This window comes from Gymnogyps californianus, unplaced genomic scaffold (assembly GCF_018139145.2).
Source record: "Gymnogyps californianus isolate 813 unplaced genomic scaffold, ASM1813914v2 HiC_scaffold_49, whole genome shotgun sequence".
Classification (NCBI taxonomy): domain Eukaryota; kingdom Metazoa; phylum Chordata; class Aves; order Accipitriformes; family Cathartidae; genus Gymnogyps; species Gymnogyps californianus.
This window is the reverse complement of record NW_026114389.1, coordinates 375,641-392,317: the sequence shown is the minus strand read 5'-3', so window position 1 is coordinate 392,317 and position 16,677 is coordinate 375,641. Positions and strand designations below refer to the sequence as shown.

The following is a 16,677-nucleotide window of genomic DNA, read 5'->3' as shown; positions in this document are numbered from 1 at the left end:
GGGCGGTGCCGGCCCGGCCCCGGCAGGCGGGTTTGGTTCCGGGCCGCGCGGCGCCATGGCCTCGCTGTGGCGGCTGAAGCGGTTCGATGCCTTCCCCAAGCCCCTGGAAGACTTTCGGGTCAAGACGTGCGGGGGCGCGCTGGGTGAGCGGGCGGGGTGAGGGCGGCCGGGGGCCGGCGGGCGGGCCCGGGCCTCGCCGTGGGGCGGCGGCCGGCCGGGGGGCCTTGCGGGCCGGCGCTGGGCGGCGGGAGGCGGCGTGCGGGCTGAGGGAGGCGGAGGCTGAGGGGAGGCTGAGGCGCGGCGAGGCAGGGCTCGGGCGCGGCTGCGGGCTGAGGAGGCGGAGGCTGAGCGGGCGCTGGGAGGCGGAGGCGGCGGCTGAGGGGAGGCTGAGGCGCGAGGAGGCGGAGGCGAGGCGGAGGCGCGGCGGAGGCGAGGCGGGCGTGCGGCCGCGATCGGCGGGCTGAGGGCGGCTCTCGTCTCCCCGGCAGTGACGGCTGTCAGCGGGCTCATCGTGGTGCTGCTTTTCTTCTCGGAGCTGCAGTACTACCTCCCCAAGGAGGTGAGGAGCGGCGGCGGGGGGGCGCGGCCGCGCCGTGCTGCCTCCTGCCCGCCGTGCCCCGGCGGAGAGGCGGCCCTGCGGGCCGGGGCGGCCTGCCGTGGCTGCGCACCCCCGCCGAGCCGCCGCCTCCTCCGCCGCCCCCTCCGGGCTGCCCCCGCAGCAGCTTCACCCGCCGCAGATGGGTTTGGGGTTTTTTCTTTCCCCCAGCCGGTGGCCTTGACGACGGGAGCGGGCTGCCCTCCCCCGAGAGCCGCCCTGCGCCGAGGTGCTTCGATAGCAGGCCGAGACCACAGACCTTGGCAGTCTCCTTTGTGAAGAGGGATCGCAAGGAACTGTGCTGATGCTGCAGGGGGAAGTGGATTACATTTCAGCGTAACAGCTTCTGTGGCAGCTGGAAACAGTCCTCCTTGTACACCGAACCAAACCCCGCATTTAGGGTGCTGCAGTGTGCATCTTGTTCCCTGTACGTCACTTGGCCCCAGCCATACGCGCTCTTCCAGTCTGGCACATTCTATCCCCCTGGCTGAAAGAGTCTGTATTTTCCCTGGCTGACTGGTGACTCGACCCTTAAGCCTAAACTTGCACCTTACTACATTTACTTTGTGTGTGTGTGCATACCTGATAAACCTATTTTAGTTGATGTATCAGTTAGAAGTTGTAGTAAGCGGTCCTTGGCTCCATAAACATCTCCTCTACAGTATTTGCATGTTATGACTCATCCTTGTACTTCAATACAAACCAGAAACGATTCTGGCAAAGTGCTGCAGTCTAACAGTAATACTGTCCTGACTTTTCCAAAACATGAGCTCCTTCTTACCTTTACTGGGAGACAGTGTAGTTCTGTGGATCAGCATAAACGAAATTTGTTGAGTTGTATCACTCGGATTTAACTTTTCTGTTGTTGAAGTTGAAAGGCTAAACTAAGCCAAGAGCTGAACAATCAGTAGGTTTCTCCTGTGGGGTTTCTCCAGTTGTCATGGGAATGTGGTGATAGTGTTCTTACTGCTGTGTCACTGAGCAGCCTTTCTGTATTCGCAGGTTGTGACATTACAAATTTAGTGTCTGGGGACAACAACTATTTACCATTTTGTGTAACAGGTCCAGTATCCGTCACAGTGTACTGACTGGGTCTGCTTCAGACAACATTCTAACAAAGCCTTTATGCAAGTAACGTCTGATGGACGCTCCAGGAAGGCTTACAGATAGCCGGTTCTTTCTCTGGAGGCTGTTCTTGAGATGACGAATGCTACTCTGTTAATTGGTGTTATTTCACACCTCAGCAGGCTCTATGCATACCATTTCAGGTGGGCTTTGGGTGCAGGATGCACAAGTTCCAACACAAAATCGTTGCATTCGTGTGTAGAACACATTGTGCATTGTGTGTAGAGCAAAACGCGTACAAGATAGCGTTTCTAGACATGTCTCATCACTTTGAATCCTCTTTTCTCTTAGAGCTGGGAGAAGAAGAGTGTTTGATCCAAACTCTTTGGATGCTGATGGCTGCGAGAGCTGTTGTGGGGGAGTCAGAGGACGTTTGGTAACTTTACACTTTTTGTATCTCTTAGCACTTGAATTCATACTGTTCTGTTGCATGCACTTTTTTTTCCCAAATGTCTGTGAAGGTCTGTGCAATGAAATGCTGGGCACGTGTTCAGAGAATGATGAGAACTGTTGTGGGTTTGGTATGCCTTTGGAAGCTGCAGAAAACAGAAACCTGTTTTTTGTGGTGACCAAGGTGTTATCCAGAGGTAGAAGAGTAATGAAGAAAGTTTGCCATTAACCGTCCCTCCTGTTTTGACAGTCTTGGCCTAAAAACAGAGAAGAGGAGGAATAGAAACAGGCAGATGCTTTGTTCACATGGGGAAGTTCCAAACTGCTCAGAGCTGTGGGACAATGATGTCGTTTTTGTAGCAAATTTCTTTGCCCGGGAGTGATCTGACTGTCTAAATGGACGGGCAGAGCCCTCTTCAGACTCAGGAACTGCATGCAAACAGCTTGCATCCTCATGGCCAAAATCTCAAAAAGCACCTCAAGAAGCTCGAGCTCCTTCAGGAGCATTAGGCCACCTTTCAAGGTCCAGTCCCTGATGTTTGCTTTGTTGCTTTGTTGAAGAAGCAAGAATCACCAAGGATTCAAGTCCTGAGCTGGAGCCTCTCTTTCTAGCGATAGAGATGGTAAGATGGTGCTCGTGCTTTTGCAGGTGTTTGTAATACTTGTGGCGATGCCAGAGAAGCATACAGGCGGCGAGGCTGGGCCTTCAAGAACCCAGATAGCATAGAGCAGCGCAAGAGGGAAGGGTTTAGCCAGAAAATGCAAGAGCAGAAGAAGGAGGGCTGCCAAGTGTATGGTTTCCTGGAGGTCAGCAAGGTGAGAGACGGGTTTTGCTGTGAACCTGCTGCGTGATGGTGGTGCCTGTGAAAAGGCAGAGTCGGGGCGTTCCTCTCCTTTGCCAGCTGTAGGTGTTCCCAGGAGCGTAATATAATAAATAACCCCGGGCTCAGCAAGGTGCTTGTGCCCGTAAAGGGGTTCAGTAGGAGAGTCAGGAAGAGCGGTGGGAAGGGGCTAATTGTCCGTTTCGTTGTGTGGGCTGGTCGGAAGCATGCCGGCTGGAGAAGCTTAGCTTTTTCGTACCGTCTAGCTGGCGAGTCTTCTTGCCGAGGTTTCTGGAGGAGGAGAGGCAGCTTCTTTGAGGGGAGGTTGTCCCGCCTGGCCTTCTAGTCTTAAAACAGAGAGCACCAGCGGATGCTGGAGATAAGAGCAACCACCAACTTGCCAGCAGAGGTGCTGGAGAGAGTGAGATGTTCTCTTCTGTGGAAAAACAGTGGAAGCAAGGCTATTGGAGTTGGCTGTCAAAGCTGAAAACGCTCAGAGAGGTGGTTTTTGCAACTGGTGTGTGAAAATGTAGTCCGAGATGTACCAGGTAACTAGCCTGTCATTTGGCGGGTTACCAAACCCAGAACACTTGGACATGCAGGTTACGTCCCCAAGTACCTTCTAGCAAGTCAGGCCCAGGCTAATTTTTTTTTTTTTTAATGCAAACTCTGGATTTTTTTACGTCTTGGTGTACTTTTCCTGGAGACCACCTTCTTTGTTTCTGGAAAGGAAACCTTTTACTCACGAAGCCAGACGTTGTGATTTGAGCATCATCGTGGGTACCGAACCGTTCGGGGACCCTCTCTCACAAAGTGTGATGAGCAGGAAAGATTCGAAGGGGCATGCTGGAGGTAGCGAGGGTCCCAGGGTGGGTGTCACGGGGGGAGTCTTCTGGGGGCCGTTGTTACGCACTTGGAATATTGCACATCTCCATTCTCATCAGGTCTGCAGTTAACACAAGCAACAGGCTTGCGCAGACATCGAAGGTGCAGTGTAGCACGTGAGCTTGGGACATTCCGATCTTCCAGGGGAGAGTGTGTATGATGCTAGTAAGTGTCAGGGAGGACTGGCACCTAATAGCCATATCCCTTTCAGATTCCAGGGTGAAGTTTTAACAACCTTTTTCTTTTTGGTTTTTTGCCTTGTTTTGTTTTTTTGGTTTAGTGCTTTATTTTTGCATGCACCTTATTTTCATGGGTCTATACATAGGATCACCGTTGTTTATTGTATCAAGGGTTTTTTTTACCCTGCTCACTTTCCGTCTCAGTTACTTTCTCCATTCCTTTTCTGTGATACTGTTTTGTATTTCCTGCAGCAACAGTCAGTTCCCTCACAGTAGGGTTAATTCCTCTTTCTTCCCATTTATATGTCCACTAAAATAATTTGCATAAACAGTTATTATCAACACCAGTATGTAATTATGGCTTTCCACATGACTGCCTGTGAGGAAGAGGGGAAATTCATCCCCCTGTTGGGACAATAGCTGCTGATATTGTCACCTATGAAAATGAGTTGCTTGGTGTCTGTCTTCTTTAAACAAACATTTACAAATCCAAGCACTAGTACGACTGCTTTATTTATATAGGTTCAGACCTTTTAATGAAAGATTACTGTCTCCTGCAGGTAGCTGGAAATTTCCACTTTGCCCCAGGCAAAAGTTTCCAACAGTCTCGTGTACATGGTATTTTCTTTTGCTGTTTATTGTGGCCTTGAGCTTCCAAGTGTACCTGACCATTTTCTTTTAGTATCTTTGCATTGTTATCCATAATAGTAACAGGACTGCTTCAGTGGGGAGGACATTGTTGAAGTTTTGTTATAGAGGTTTAGAACCATCGTGGACAAATATAAAAGTGGTTTCTGTTGGTGCTGCCACATGGGTGTGGAAGAACTTGGAGGAGAAGGAGAGCCTGCCCAGAAACAGTCTCACTTGTTCTACAAAACTTTGCTGCTCTGCTGTAAAACAGCCTCCAGTGAGGTGTTCAGCCCAGGAGCTGAATATCAGTATCTCTGGAAGGGATAGCTTGGAGAATGCCTCAGGAGAATTTCAAAGCAATTAGAACTTTAGAGTACCATGTAAGTTGTAAGGGACTTCCTCAAGTATCTATATAAATGCACAGTGGCCAGAGCAATAGTGGTAGTTTATGCCTCGTATCTTTAACAGGAACTCGATTAAAAAGATTTGTTGTTTAATGGAATGTTTGCAGTTCCCTTGATCAAGTTTTTGAAGCGTGAAGTTTGTAGTAAAGGTTTCCGAAAGAGCTTTAGTTTCAGCCTGATTTTTTTCCCCCCTTCCCATCACTCATTCCAGTTTAACCTGTACCACTGAGGCAAAGGTCAGGGGAGAATGTGAATGTGCTTTGTGAGAGTAGCTAGTGTATTTGGAGAAAAACTAGCAAGCTTTTGAGCACAGTTTCTGAAGATTAAATGAAGAAACACTTTTGTGCAAAAACCTTGCCTGTTTTTCCCCACAATATTAGTTGTTCCAATGAAATATTTCGCTTCTTCCCGCAGAACTTGCTTTATGTGCTCACACTAGCATGACAACAGCAACCTTACTACAGCTAGGATTTACAATTTCACAGCATGTATCCAAGTTAACGAGACGCATCTCTGCATTGCATCTGTTCTCTGTAATAAGCATGAACGCAAGCTGGCTGTCCTGAGAGCCAGTACTTTGTGTACGGAGAGGAGGGGGTGAGGTCAGGATAGCTCTCTGTGCCCCAGAATTCCTGCAAATCTGAACTGAAAAATGAAGGGCTTACACTGGGGAAAACACAGGCGAAAACCAGAAAGGACTATGTAGTTACTGCAGACCTTTTGGAGGCAGAGTTAGGAATACTGGTGTTTTGAGGACAGTGAAAAGGAGCAGGAGGAGGGATGATGGGCAGAGAAACTTTCCACTTTCTGGGACTTGTGTCACGTTAAATAATGAGGAATAAAGGCTCCTAATGCTTTTCTCCATGTGCAACTGTTTTCAGCTCGTGGGATCTCCTGAGTCCGTTACCGTCTGTTGAGATCCCTCAGTGTCTCTCTTTCGGGTACTTTTCCCATCTCACCGTGAACTCAGGTGAACGTTTTGCATTTACAACACCCTTTTGCAAGGCGTTCAGCAGCTCTGCTCTGCTGTAAGAAAGAACACCTCCCCTCGTGTGCTTGCTCCCACTGGCTGTATCTGATGGCCCAGTGTTCCTCTGCTGGGCAAGAGTGAACGGTCGCTGCCCGCTCTCTCCCTGCCTCTCAGGATGTCGTAGACCTTTCCTGTGCCAGCCTGCAGGCCGTGTCTTTCCCCCGCTGACGAGTCCCGGCTTACTCCGATGGTCCTTTGTGGGAGCCATTCAAGCCCTGAGCTTCCTTGCTGCATTTCTCTGAACCTCTTTCAGTTCAGCTCTGTCTGGAGGCACCAGGCTGCACCCAGGATTAAGGTCCTGGCTAAGCGTGATGTAGGCAGTGGCGTAATGATTTTCTTCCTTCTGTTCTCTCTTGCTTTCCTAGTTATTCGTAACACGTGATTTCCCTTTTCCCCCCAAAACTTAGCCCGTGAGCTTGGCATTCTAAATGGCCTGAGGGTTTTTGATAAAAAATCAAGCCCCTAACATCTCAAACTTTCTCGGAAAAATGCATTACCCAAACCGTACGTGACCCCAGACTTATTTCTTCAGTATCCGTATACCATGGTCATCTTTGTGCCCCGAGGACCTCTGATGTTTGCTGTGTTTGTTTCCTGCCAGGTGGTAAGGACTGACCAGTTTTCAGTCACACGACATGAGAAGAGAGCCGACGGGCTACTGGGAGACCAGGGTCTGCCTGGTGTCTTTGTGCTATGGGAACTTTCGCCCGCGATGGTGAAGCTGGCAGAGAAACACAGGTAAGAGACGCTTCAGTCCATTTTGTTCACCCTCCGTTGATTTTGCCATTTTGCGTAGCTTAGAATTCCATCCTCGCTTAGGCACAGCAGGGCGAATGCCTGAAAGCCATCCAAGCCCCTTCCCAGTGAGTGGAGAGGAAGAGGCGCTCCAGATGCCCTTCCTCTCCGTGTGACCGTCTGAAAGGGACTGGGGTTTTTCTGATACTGCCTGAAGCGTTTGAATCCAGTATCAAGATGGAGAAGGAAATTGGTGCAGCAAGCAGAAGTCTGATACAATGGGTCTCAGTTCAGACTGATTTCCTCAAAGTCTTTTTTAATGGGAAGGCTAGATTTATAGAGCATACCCATCTTGCCGGCACCTCCAGCAGCACCCACGCTGATCCAGCCTGGTTACTTACTCGGCATTTGCTAGAGCTTGTCTGCGTGTTGTAGCTGGCGTGGAACGTCTTTCTTCTTTCCGGGTCCTGGCCCTTTTGGCTGCCAGGGCACGCTGTTGACTCCTATTCGAGTGGTCGTCAACCCAGACCCGCAGATCTCTTTCCGCGGGGCTGCTCTCCAGCTTTTTAGCAAAAGCTTTGCTAAAATCCCAAACCCCCGCATCTGCTGGCTTCCCTTGCTCAGCTAGATGGGTGACCTTCTCCTAAAAGGAAATTACCTGAGTTAAGCAGGACTTGCCCCTCGTGACCCCGTGCTGGCTGTGACCGATGACTGCATTGTGTCCTGGTTTCGTCTGGGACAGAGTTAACTTTCTTCTTAGTAGCTGGTACAGTGCTGTGTTTTGGATTGAGTGTGAGAATGATGTTGATAACACGCTGATGTTTTAGTTGTTGCTAAGTAGCGCTTATCTTAAGCCAAGAACTTTCCAGTTTCCCGTGCTCTGCCAGCAAGCCGGTGTGCAAGGAGCTGGGAGGGAGCATGGCCGGGCAGCTGACCCCAACCAGCCAAAGGGGTATTCCATACCATGGAACGTCATGCCCAGTATATAAACTGGGGGGAGTTGGCCGGGAGGCGCGGATTGCGGCTGGGGAACTAACTGGGCATCGGTCAGCGGGTGGTGAGCAATTGCACTGTGCATCACTGGTTTTTGCCTTCCCCCCCCGTTCCTTTTTTTTATTGCATTCCTTTTCATTACTATTAGTATTATATTTCATTATTACTATTGTTAGTATTATATTTTACTTTAGTTATTAAACTGTTCTTATCTCAACCCACGAGTTTTACTTTTTTTTTCCTTTGCTTTCTCCTCCTCACCCCACTGGGAGGGGGAGGGGGAAACGGCTGCGTGGTGCTGAGTTGCTGACTGGGGTTAAACCATGACACATTGTCTCTCAAGGGTTTTTCAGTAACTCCCAGGATAACCTTCTCCATAATTTTACCAGGCACTGAAGATGTCAAGAAGATGTTGGAAGAGTGACGGCGGATTGGATGAGGGCCCGGGAGGAGCTGGAGTTGAAGGAGAGTGAATGGCGCAATGAACGTGAAGCAATTCCTAAAGGAGTTTTGTGCCTTATGGAACCTGCTGCGTACATTGGAATTACACCACCAAGGTCTGTCAGCGTAAAGCCAATCCAGATAAAAAGCGGGACCCTAATCTGCTGAGCATCTAGAGCAGGCTAGATGTTGAAACTCAGGCAGCCAGCTCCGGCAGGGGAATGCGCAGTGCTGAATCGGAAGCCAGCGGTGCCCACGGAAAGCCGGGCGTCAAGGGGACTTCACGGCAAACAATATGCGTAGGCGAGGGAACACCAGCAGTGGAGAGAGGGACAGAGCTGACCTTCTCTCTGAAATAATGAGGGCACCTTTGTGAAACGGGGCTTGGAAGCCTGAAAAACCCTCCCACGCTCTGGCAGGTAACCCAGAGGTAGGAGTGGGAGAAGTGGCCGTCTGCTGCTGAGAGAAGTGGAAGAATCTGAGAGAAGTGGAAGATCCCAGGAAGTGGGCGATCCAGGTCCAGTTCCGCTCTTTCCCAGACCCAGAGGAGTGCCCCAGCCAGCCAGCTGAGGACTAGTCTTTGGGCAGAGCACCTTCCTTTTCCTGCTGAACTGCTGAAGTAGGTCCACGGCGCAGGCAGACACGGCAGTCACGAGGGGAAGGGGTTCAATCAGTTAGCCGTAGCAACAGAACTTCCGACGCTGAGGCTTCCTGCTGGAAACACCCTTAAGACACAGCTCGATGGCTTCAGCAGTATTCTCGGCTCCCTTGCCAGAGCGGAGCCTCATGGGCTTGACTCACCTGAATCTTCCAGGCATTTTGCCCTGACCACCTGCGAAGATTCCCGTCCTCAGGGAGACCAGGGCGTACCAGACCCATGAAAGCAGATGGAAGAGAAGTCTGGCCGCTGCTGCTACTGCCACTGCCGCTGTCAAAGGATGCAGCAGGGTTCAGCAGCTGGAATGTACATTCTCACACGGATAAAACCAATGCCCATACAGCGCTTAGGTCTCTGACTCGGTCCGATACTGGGATCGTGATTAGCGCGGAACAGCAATACCAGACTAACGACTGCCTGAAGGCTCTAAGCTCTGGCACTGCCTCGGATCCCTGGAGGCGAGGCAAGAGGAGGAACGGTACCTCCGCTCACCGAAGCAATGGGTTTGCTAGGTGTTTGACTCTGCCAAGGGGTGGAGTGTGACTGTTCCCTCAGCTCCTGCTCGGATTTTGGCTAACCCAGCTCATGCTCAGGCCTGCTGTGTGCTGGGAGCAGCACCATTAGGTTAAAGGGAGAGCACCAGGTAGGCAGCCCAGGTGGCCAGAAAGAGCTGAAGGGCCACGATGCAGCCGTTATCCCCTGCAGCTGGCTGTCTCCTGCAGCCATCATCTTTGTCTGGCAGGATTGTCTGAATCTGCTGACTTTTGGAAATGGTAGAGACCAGACTTCCAAGCTGGAAGGTATCAAACATCAGCTTACCCCAAAAGCCTTTGAAGCGGGTCCAACAGCAGCCGGACTGCCGAGGCTTTCGGGCTTCCCAGTGTGATACAGGGGACGCCTGCGCCGTGACAGAGGTGGAAGGATGAGCGCTCTCACTAGGGAGCTAATTCTTTTCTTTTTTTGGCTCCTAAGTGCACAAATTCAGTGTTACAGGTTGTGAGTTATGAAAGCTCGTGACTGGAGTGGTGAGTGAGTGAATTCGCGTACTAGACGAGTCTGGGCAAAGGGGCCTGAGCCGTGTTTCTCAGATTTCTTCATGAGCTCTTCCTGAAATAAAGCTTACTTCACGGAGGACGTTGTCCTGTAAATTTGAAGTTTTCTCTCCCCTACGGGTTTTTCTGTCACTGCTTGCAGCCTGTCCCGCTCGTGCTGCAACGCAGGGGGAAAAAGATGCGGTCATTCCAGCTATACACGCTTGGTTTTCGTACTAGGTCGGACCTCCTGCTGCAGTGGCAGTCAAGGGCTGAAGCTGGAGCTTTGAGGAGGAAGCTCCAGCTGTTCAGGTGGCTTCCCTGTGCGATGGAGCTTGTCTGGTGTCACTGCGGGCGCAGCCTTCTTGCCGCGGTGTCCCCGTGCCCCCCCCCGACCCTCCGGTGTCAGGGACTGCTTCCTCCCGCTCCTGCTCTCCCAGACTCCCCAGGGCGGGCTTTTTGCCCCCAACGTTCTCCGGGGCCCTTAACGGTCTCTGAGCAGAACTCGCTGGAGCAAAGCGCTGCCGGGGCGGCCTCTCCCCCGCGGCAGCACCGCAGCCCGGCGCGGCACCGTCAGCGAGGAGCGAGGAGCGAGAAGCGAGGAGCGAGAAGGGAAGCGCTGCCCCGGAGCGGCCCCGAGCGAGCCCGGCTCTCCCGCCCCGCGGCCCGGCTCCCGGTCGCGCCCGGCGGGCAGGGTGAGCCGCTGCGCCCGCCCCGGCAGGCGCCCAGCCGCGGCCCGGGGCCGCCTGAGCGCGGTCCGCCGGGGCAGGCCGCGGAGCAGCCCCCGCCGCGGGGCCTGTCAGGCGGCGGAGCCCCGCGGGCGGCGGGCCCGGCTGGAGAGCGGGGGCATGGCGGCGCGGAGCCAGGCCTCCCTGCGGCGCCGGCTGCAGAGCTCGCAGGAGGCGCAGCACCGGCAAGCGGTGCTGGTGCGGAAGCTGCAGGCGAAGGTGAGGAGCGGGGGCGCCTGCCCGGGGGGGAGCTGCCCGGGGCCGGGCCGGGGTGCCCGGGCCGCCCGGGCTGCGCTGAGAGGGGACTGGGCGGCGGAGAGCTCGGGGGGCGAAGGCGCGGCCCCAACGGGGCCTTCCCCGGCGCTGCCGCGGGCGGGACGGCGCCGAGCCCGGAGCTCGGGGGAGGCCCCGGGGGAGGCCCCGGGAGCCGCCCCGCTCCGCCCGGCCCGGCCCGGCCCGGCCCGCCCAGGCGCGCTGGGCGCCTCGCCCTGCCGCTGTCAGCCTCCCGAGCCTCTCGTTCGGTCTTTGCCGCCCTTGACTGAACTTTGCCGCCTGGCTTGCGAACGCCTTGGTTTGGCCGCGTTAGCAGGGGGCTGTCCCAGAGGCAGGAGTCGAGCCGGCGGGGGTGGTTTTGGGCGGCCCCGGGCAGAGGCAGGCAGCTCGGGCCTGGTTGGCCCGGGGCGCAGGAGCGGTGGCAGCGAGGAGGGTGCCAGAGCTGGGCGGAGGGTCGGGGCAGGCCGTGCCCTGCCCGGCCCAGTGCCCGGCGGTGGTCAGGGCGCTGCCGTAAGGTCATCCTGCTTTTCTTGCCCGTGCTGGTCTTGTGCAGCTGAAGAGAAAGCCGCCTTCTGCACTGGCTGAGCAGCACCGTGGCCAGCACTGACTTGACTTGCTCAAGTTGGAAAAGCAATTTGGAAAACTCCTTTCTCTCACTTCAGGGACCCGCTGGAAATACTGAGTTGGGGTACGGGGTGGCCATAGGCCGGGCACGGCTGGCTAAGTCTGCCTCATCGTTCTGCTTGCCATCGCCGTCTGAGGATGAGCAGATAGCACTCCGTGGAAAAGAAACCCTGTCTCAATTTCTTTAATGTTAGAGAAAGCGAAGCTTCCCTATGTCGTAACGACTTCTTGTTGACTCTGTCGGCAGCACTGTGAAATACACTTCGCCGTGCTTGGGCTGTAAAGACTTAGAGGAAAGCTAAGGCAGGAGGAGCCGAGTCTGTTCCACGCTGCATTTGCTCAGCTTCATTCTCTGTGTCCATCTAGGTCCTGCAGTACCGGACTTGGTGTCGAGAGTTGGAGCAGCAGCTGGAAGCAGGAGGGGTGAGTGTGCAGGTTGCTAACTAAAGACAGCGTACGTAGTGTTCGTTAACGCAGACAAAAAGCAGCTCCCCACAGCAATGACAGAGGGAAACGAGATTTTGCTGCCTGAGGGTTTAAAGAAGCGCTGTAAGTTTGCCTGTCAGTGTTGTGTCCGGTTGCCATTCCTGGCGCAGCCAGCGGTCCCAGAAATGCCCGTCCAGAAAACCCTATGAAGAAGGATTTTAATGTTGTGAAAGAGTGCTTTATTGCTGGAGTACCATTTGTGCTAGGTGTCAGGAGAGGGCTCTGCTGCCTGTTACATGCTATGGCTGTCTCCGAAAAAGAATCGGGTGAAACATAGCGTTTTGGAAGGCAAGAATGCTGGCGTTCAACATACGGAGCTGGCTCTGTGCTTTTCTTTCTGCTCCGTGGCTAAAGTAAACGTAGCAAAGAAAGGGTAGGAGGGTAGGAGAGTATTCCCAGGCTTCAAGTCTAAGGGAGCGGTCGTGGTCATGAGCTGAGGATAGCTAGCTGTGAGAGTGCAACAGGGGGAGACTGAGGAGAGCTACTCACATTGAGTAACGCCCTTCCCCTCCCTTCCTCTCCGTAGTCACGACAGCGTTATGCCTGGAAGAAGGCACGAGCCCCTGAGATACCAAACAAATGGAGGGGAAAGCGATGGATGCTCACAGGAGTGAAGGGAACACAAGAATTTGACTAAGCATTTCCTTTCTTCTTCAGGGATCCCTTCCAGGCAGGCGGGAAGCCACAGAAGACCACAGCCTGAAGAAAGCACTGCTTCAGTTGGAAGAGGAGCAGCAAAGGTAAAAGGAAGAAGTGTTGCCTCGTACTTGGTGTCCTGGATGCTCGTGGAAGTGAGGGCCAACCTGTCAGTGCCACCTAGTCTCCCCAAGGGCAGCAGTTGGGCAAGCTGTTTTGAAAGGAGAAAGGTCCCCAATCCGTTCTGTGGTGCAGTAACAGTGTTGTGTGCTGCACGGCTCTGTTTGGAGCGGGGGGTTGTTCCGGGTGACCTCCAAAGGTCCCTTTCCAGCCTAAATTGTTCTGTGATTCAGGAGGTGAGCTACTCAGCAGAGCCCCGTCTTAGGTTGAGAATCAAGCCCTGACATCCGGCGTTTTCCTCTTTGGTTTTACCTGAAGAGCACGTCCTGTGCTTGTACCAGAGTCTTCCAGCAGAGCACTTAGCACTGCAGGCATCTTCTGCCACGTTTCTTTCTCTGCTTTTCTTTTTTCCTCTGCCCGAGAGATCCATTGTGTGTGGTGTAAAAGGCTCCTGTGTGCTGTGTTATGTATGTTGCAAGCTAAGGCGGGAGAAGCACAGCTCCAGCAACTGAGTTTTGTGCTCGTTCACAGGGCAGCGGTTCTTGAAATTTGGTTTGTGCAATGTTTCCTGGGTGGGATATTAGTCTGTGGCCCCAGAGTCATTAGTGCTTTTAGATTCACTTTTGGGTTGAAAGTTTCATATAAAGCTGTTTCCCCTATGTATATGGTGCTGTCTTTGTGGTGTGCAGTTTGCTGGATCAACAAGGTGGGGTCTTTGCTACAGGTCTTACCCAGTGTATAGGACAAGGAAAGGGAGAGGCTTAACAAGAAGGTGAGGGCAGCGGTGGGTACAGCATTGCAAGGGAAAAGGACATGGCAACTGAGAGAGGAGAGTGGAGGAAGAGAGGTGGTCAGGCCAACGACAGAGAAAGATGATGCATCCAGCGATCAGACAGCGTGAAGGGGAGGCAAGACGTTAACTGTGGGCATCGTCAAAGTTGAAGAGGAAGGGGGCACCGAAATTGTGGACGGGAATTGAAGGCTGAAAGCAGGAGGAAGCAAATGAGTTTGCCATCACAGAGAGATCTTAGTTAATCCTAGAAAGCACTTCTACCACCTCTCAGTTTGACAACGAGGTCGGTGTTGAGGGAGCTGGAAAATCCCGGGAATGCTGCTTGTGGGTAGCAGTTGTTCAGTGACCTCATTGCTGTTTGTCCCTTTCCAAGGTGCGAGAATCTGGCAGAAGTGAACACTCTCCTGCGGGAGCAGCTCGGTAAAGCGAATGAGGTTAATTCAGCCCTCAAAGAAGATGTTGGAAAACTGACGGCAGATTGGATGAGGGCCCGGGAGGAGCTGGAATTGACGGAGAGTGAATGGTGCGGTGAACGTGAGGTAAGGGTAGGCTACGGGAAGGTCAGACGTGATGCCAGAGTGGAATGAGAATGCATTTTATTTCTGGCATAGGGAGCTTGCTGCGTGCAAGTTGTGGCTGTGTTGAGGATGTATTGGTGTTGAGGAGCAGAAGACAGGGGTGTGAGATGGAGGAGTGTCAGCAGACTGTGGTGGGTGCTGGAAGGTGCCCACCTGCTGTGACCATGCCGCTCGGTCTTAAAGGCAAATGCTGGCTGTTGCTGGGCACTGTGGGGCAGTCACACAGGACCGCCCGTCTTTTTCCTCCTTCCTAAATCTCTGTCTCCAGCAGCGGAGACCGGAGGGGGGTGTGTGTTTTCAGATTCAGAGCAGCCGACAGAAGAACAGGACAGGCCTCCCTTCCCAATAGCCTGTTGTAAGCAAATCTGACACTGCTCTCGGAGGGGCTCGTTTTTGCCTTCCTCCCCCAAGGCTGTTAGACACCTCTGCAAGGCGAGGTGATGACTCGCGATCAGTTTGCTTTGCTGACAGCCGCTCGTGCAGGAGAAGTGTGGCCGTTCCCTTCCTTGCAGTCAGGTGGCAGGGCTGCTGAGGCTGCTTCTGTGGTGCCTCTTCAGTCCTCGATGCCCCTGTTGGAATTGTTGTGAAAGGAGACCTGGTGATGGTGGTTGTACTCTCTGCTGTCTGAAAGACTTGTAGAGTGACAGCGAAGGCTGAACTGGCATTTCTTTTTGTCTTTGCATGTTTAGCTTTATGACAGCTGCTTAAGGGGTGAACACAGCCGTCTGCTCAGCCTGTGGCGTCAGGTGGTAACCTTCCGCCGTCATTTCCTGGAAATGAAGACCGCCACTGACCGGTGAGTAGAAGTTAAGGCTTGATCTCTGGCAGAAGAAATGTAGCTTCCCTTCGCAGCTGCTTTTTGAGCCTTGACGTTACTTCAGTGGCGGCTAAAGACAGCATTTCTCCTTTGGTAGTGTGAAGCAATGCCATTCAGCGTGCTCTAGGCTATCTTCAGCATCATTTTGTTTGATGCTGGTTTTCAGATAAAACTGAGGGGCTCGGGCTATAAGCAGTGCAGAGGCCCTGAACAGATGGACTTGACGACGTTGATGTTTGGGCACATTAACACAGACACGGGCACACGTGGACACGTTGGAAGAGACTCGCCAAAGCTATGCGTGCAGCATGTAGAGCGTTCCCTTTTACAGGGTGATTAAAATCTGCCTTAAATCTCACTGGCTTTCTTTTCCCACTGCTCCTGATGGACAGATCCTTCATGAATATATATTTTTTTTTTTCCTTCTCATTTCCAGCTTACACTTATTCTGGTCAGTTCGCATCCGCTTATTCCTGTACCAGCATTGTTGAGAGAAAGAATAGCTTCTCTACCCTGTTATTGCATTTATCCAATTTATTTTGCTTAGTTTGATACCTCCTTTTTATGATTGTTTTCTTGTTCTTGAGCTCTCTGCTCTGAGGTTCCTTTCTCACAGTTGCCTTCTACACAAACAAAATCAGTGTAGCCATAATAGTACATTCTTCTGGTGTCAGCATGCAATTTCAAACTCTGGGTTACCGTCAGCCATTGACCTTATTTGATTCTCAGCTTTCCTTAATGTGTAGAGTATGCCTGACCTACTAGTTAGATCTTGTGTTATTTGTGCTTTGTTACAACATTCTAGGCTTATTCTTACACCACCTTCCCGAAATGTTTATTATGTAGATATTGTCCTGAGCTTCTTAGAAGTCCAAGTGTTGATAATAACAGGTCAGTTAAGGCGGATCCCCTAGGTGTAAAAGCTGGGGACCTTGGTAAAATTCCTTACATCTATTAATGATAATAGAGTATGTTAATAAGATAGAGCAGGAGCAACAATTAATAAGAGTAATTAGAGGTCCTTGAAGCCTTCTGGCTGTTCCATACATTTCTTCTTATCTCTGTGGAGAGAACAGACTCATTCCTCAGCTATCCGGTAGACTCATTGCTCCACTGTCCAGATGTGTCCTGATCCCAAAGTGTCAGATGAATGATTGGTCCCCAGCGAAGATGTCGTCTTTCCTGCCGGCTTTTGCTGTTGCGCAATTGCATGCTTCAGAAGTGAGTCAGGTGGTAAAGCTGGTGTGAACATGATCTCTTTCTTGATTCTTCTTCAGAGATTTGTCAGAGCTGAAGGCAGAGCAACTGAGGCTTTCTGGATCTATACTTGTAAGCTGCTCCCGCCTGAACTCTGGCGTACGGCTCTGGGAGTCCGTCAGTCTGGGTAGACCTGTCCTGAAGGATGAGGCACAGCAGGAAGCGGAAGAGGAAATGAGCCAGAAGACTTGGGAAGCGATGCACTTACAAGTCAAGGGGGACCTGGAGAAGAAGGAGCTTCAGGAGAGGTAAATGTGTTTTAAACTTTGCTGTTGCCAACATTATCTTTTGCGGCTGCTGCTTGGATTCATGGATGGGCTGTGTTCGCGTTTAAAACACGCCCATTCTGCACAGCCTTGTTTCTGTCCCTAGTCAAAGTATGGCCTTCAAGGGAACGGATAGAAAAAACCATCTGACTGACAAGCTCGTGTCTTGTCTTACACAAGAG

The 16,677-nt window shown here is 52.4% G+C and overlaps 2 protein-coding genes across 9 annotated transcripts in view; both read left to right on the top strand.

The window, feature by feature from the left end:
• The first annotated feature begins 34 nt into the window (after positions 1 to 34).
• LOC127028938 (endoplasmic reticulum-Golgi intermediate compartment protein 3-like) lies at positions 35 to 1,995 on the top strand. The gene is made up of 3 exons (XM_050914604.1): positions 35 to 143; positions 489 to 559; positions 1,658 to 1,995. The coding sequence occupies exons 1-3, from the start codon at positions 56 to 58 to the stop codon at positions 1,763 to 1,765; spliced, it is 267 nt and encodes an 88-aa protein (XP_050770561.1). The 5' UTR covers positions 35 to 55; the 3' UTR covers positions 1,766 to 1,995.
• An 823-nt stretch (positions 1,996 to 2,818) lies between these two features.
• LOC127028918 (centrosome-associated protein CEP250-like) overlaps positions 2,819 to 16,677 on the top strand; it is a 65,951-nt gene continuing 52,092 nt past the window's right edge. For 3 of the 8 annotated variants that reach the window (XM_050914567.1, XM_050914565.1, XM_050914564.1), the window contains exons 1-6: positions 10,723 to 10,864; positions 11,909 to 11,965; positions 12,686 to 12,768; positions 13,951 to 14,116; positions 14,845 to 14,951; positions 16,250 to 16,477. In XM_050914567.1, coding sequence (XP_050770524.1) covers positions 10,766 to 10,864; positions 11,909 to 11,965; positions 12,686 to 12,768; positions 13,951 to 14,116; positions 14,845 to 14,951; positions 16,250 to 16,477 — 740 coding nt within the window. In that variant the 5' untranslated portion in view covers positions 10,723 to 10,765. Of the gene's footprint in view, positions 2,927 to 5,910; positions 6,000 to 6,660; positions 6,798 to 10,722; positions 10,865 to 11,421; positions 11,434 to 11,908; positions 11,966 to 12,685; positions 12,769 to 13,950; positions 14,117 to 14,844; positions 14,952 to 16,249; positions 16,478 to 16,677 lie in introns of those variants that run through there. The other 5 variants (XM_050914571.1, XM_050914570.1, XM_050914568.1 and 2 more) reach the window with 4 other exon arrangements.

What these genes read in the sequence shown, in the direction of transcription:
- LOC127028938 (XM_050914604.1), top strand. Translation starts at nt 56, where the DNA reads ATGGCCTCGCTGTGGCGGCTGAAGCGGTTCGATGCCTTCCCCAAGCCC. An exon ending in GACGTGCGGGGGCGCGCTGG is followed by an intron (nt 144 to 488) that starts GTGAGCGGGCGG and finishes TCTCCCCGGCAG; the next exon opens with TGACGGCTGTCAGCGGGCTC. An exon ending in AGTACTACCTCCCCAAGGAG is followed by an intron (nt 560 to 1,657) that starts GTGAGGAGCGGC and finishes TTTGTGTAACAG; the next exon opens with GTCCAGTATCCGTCACAGTG.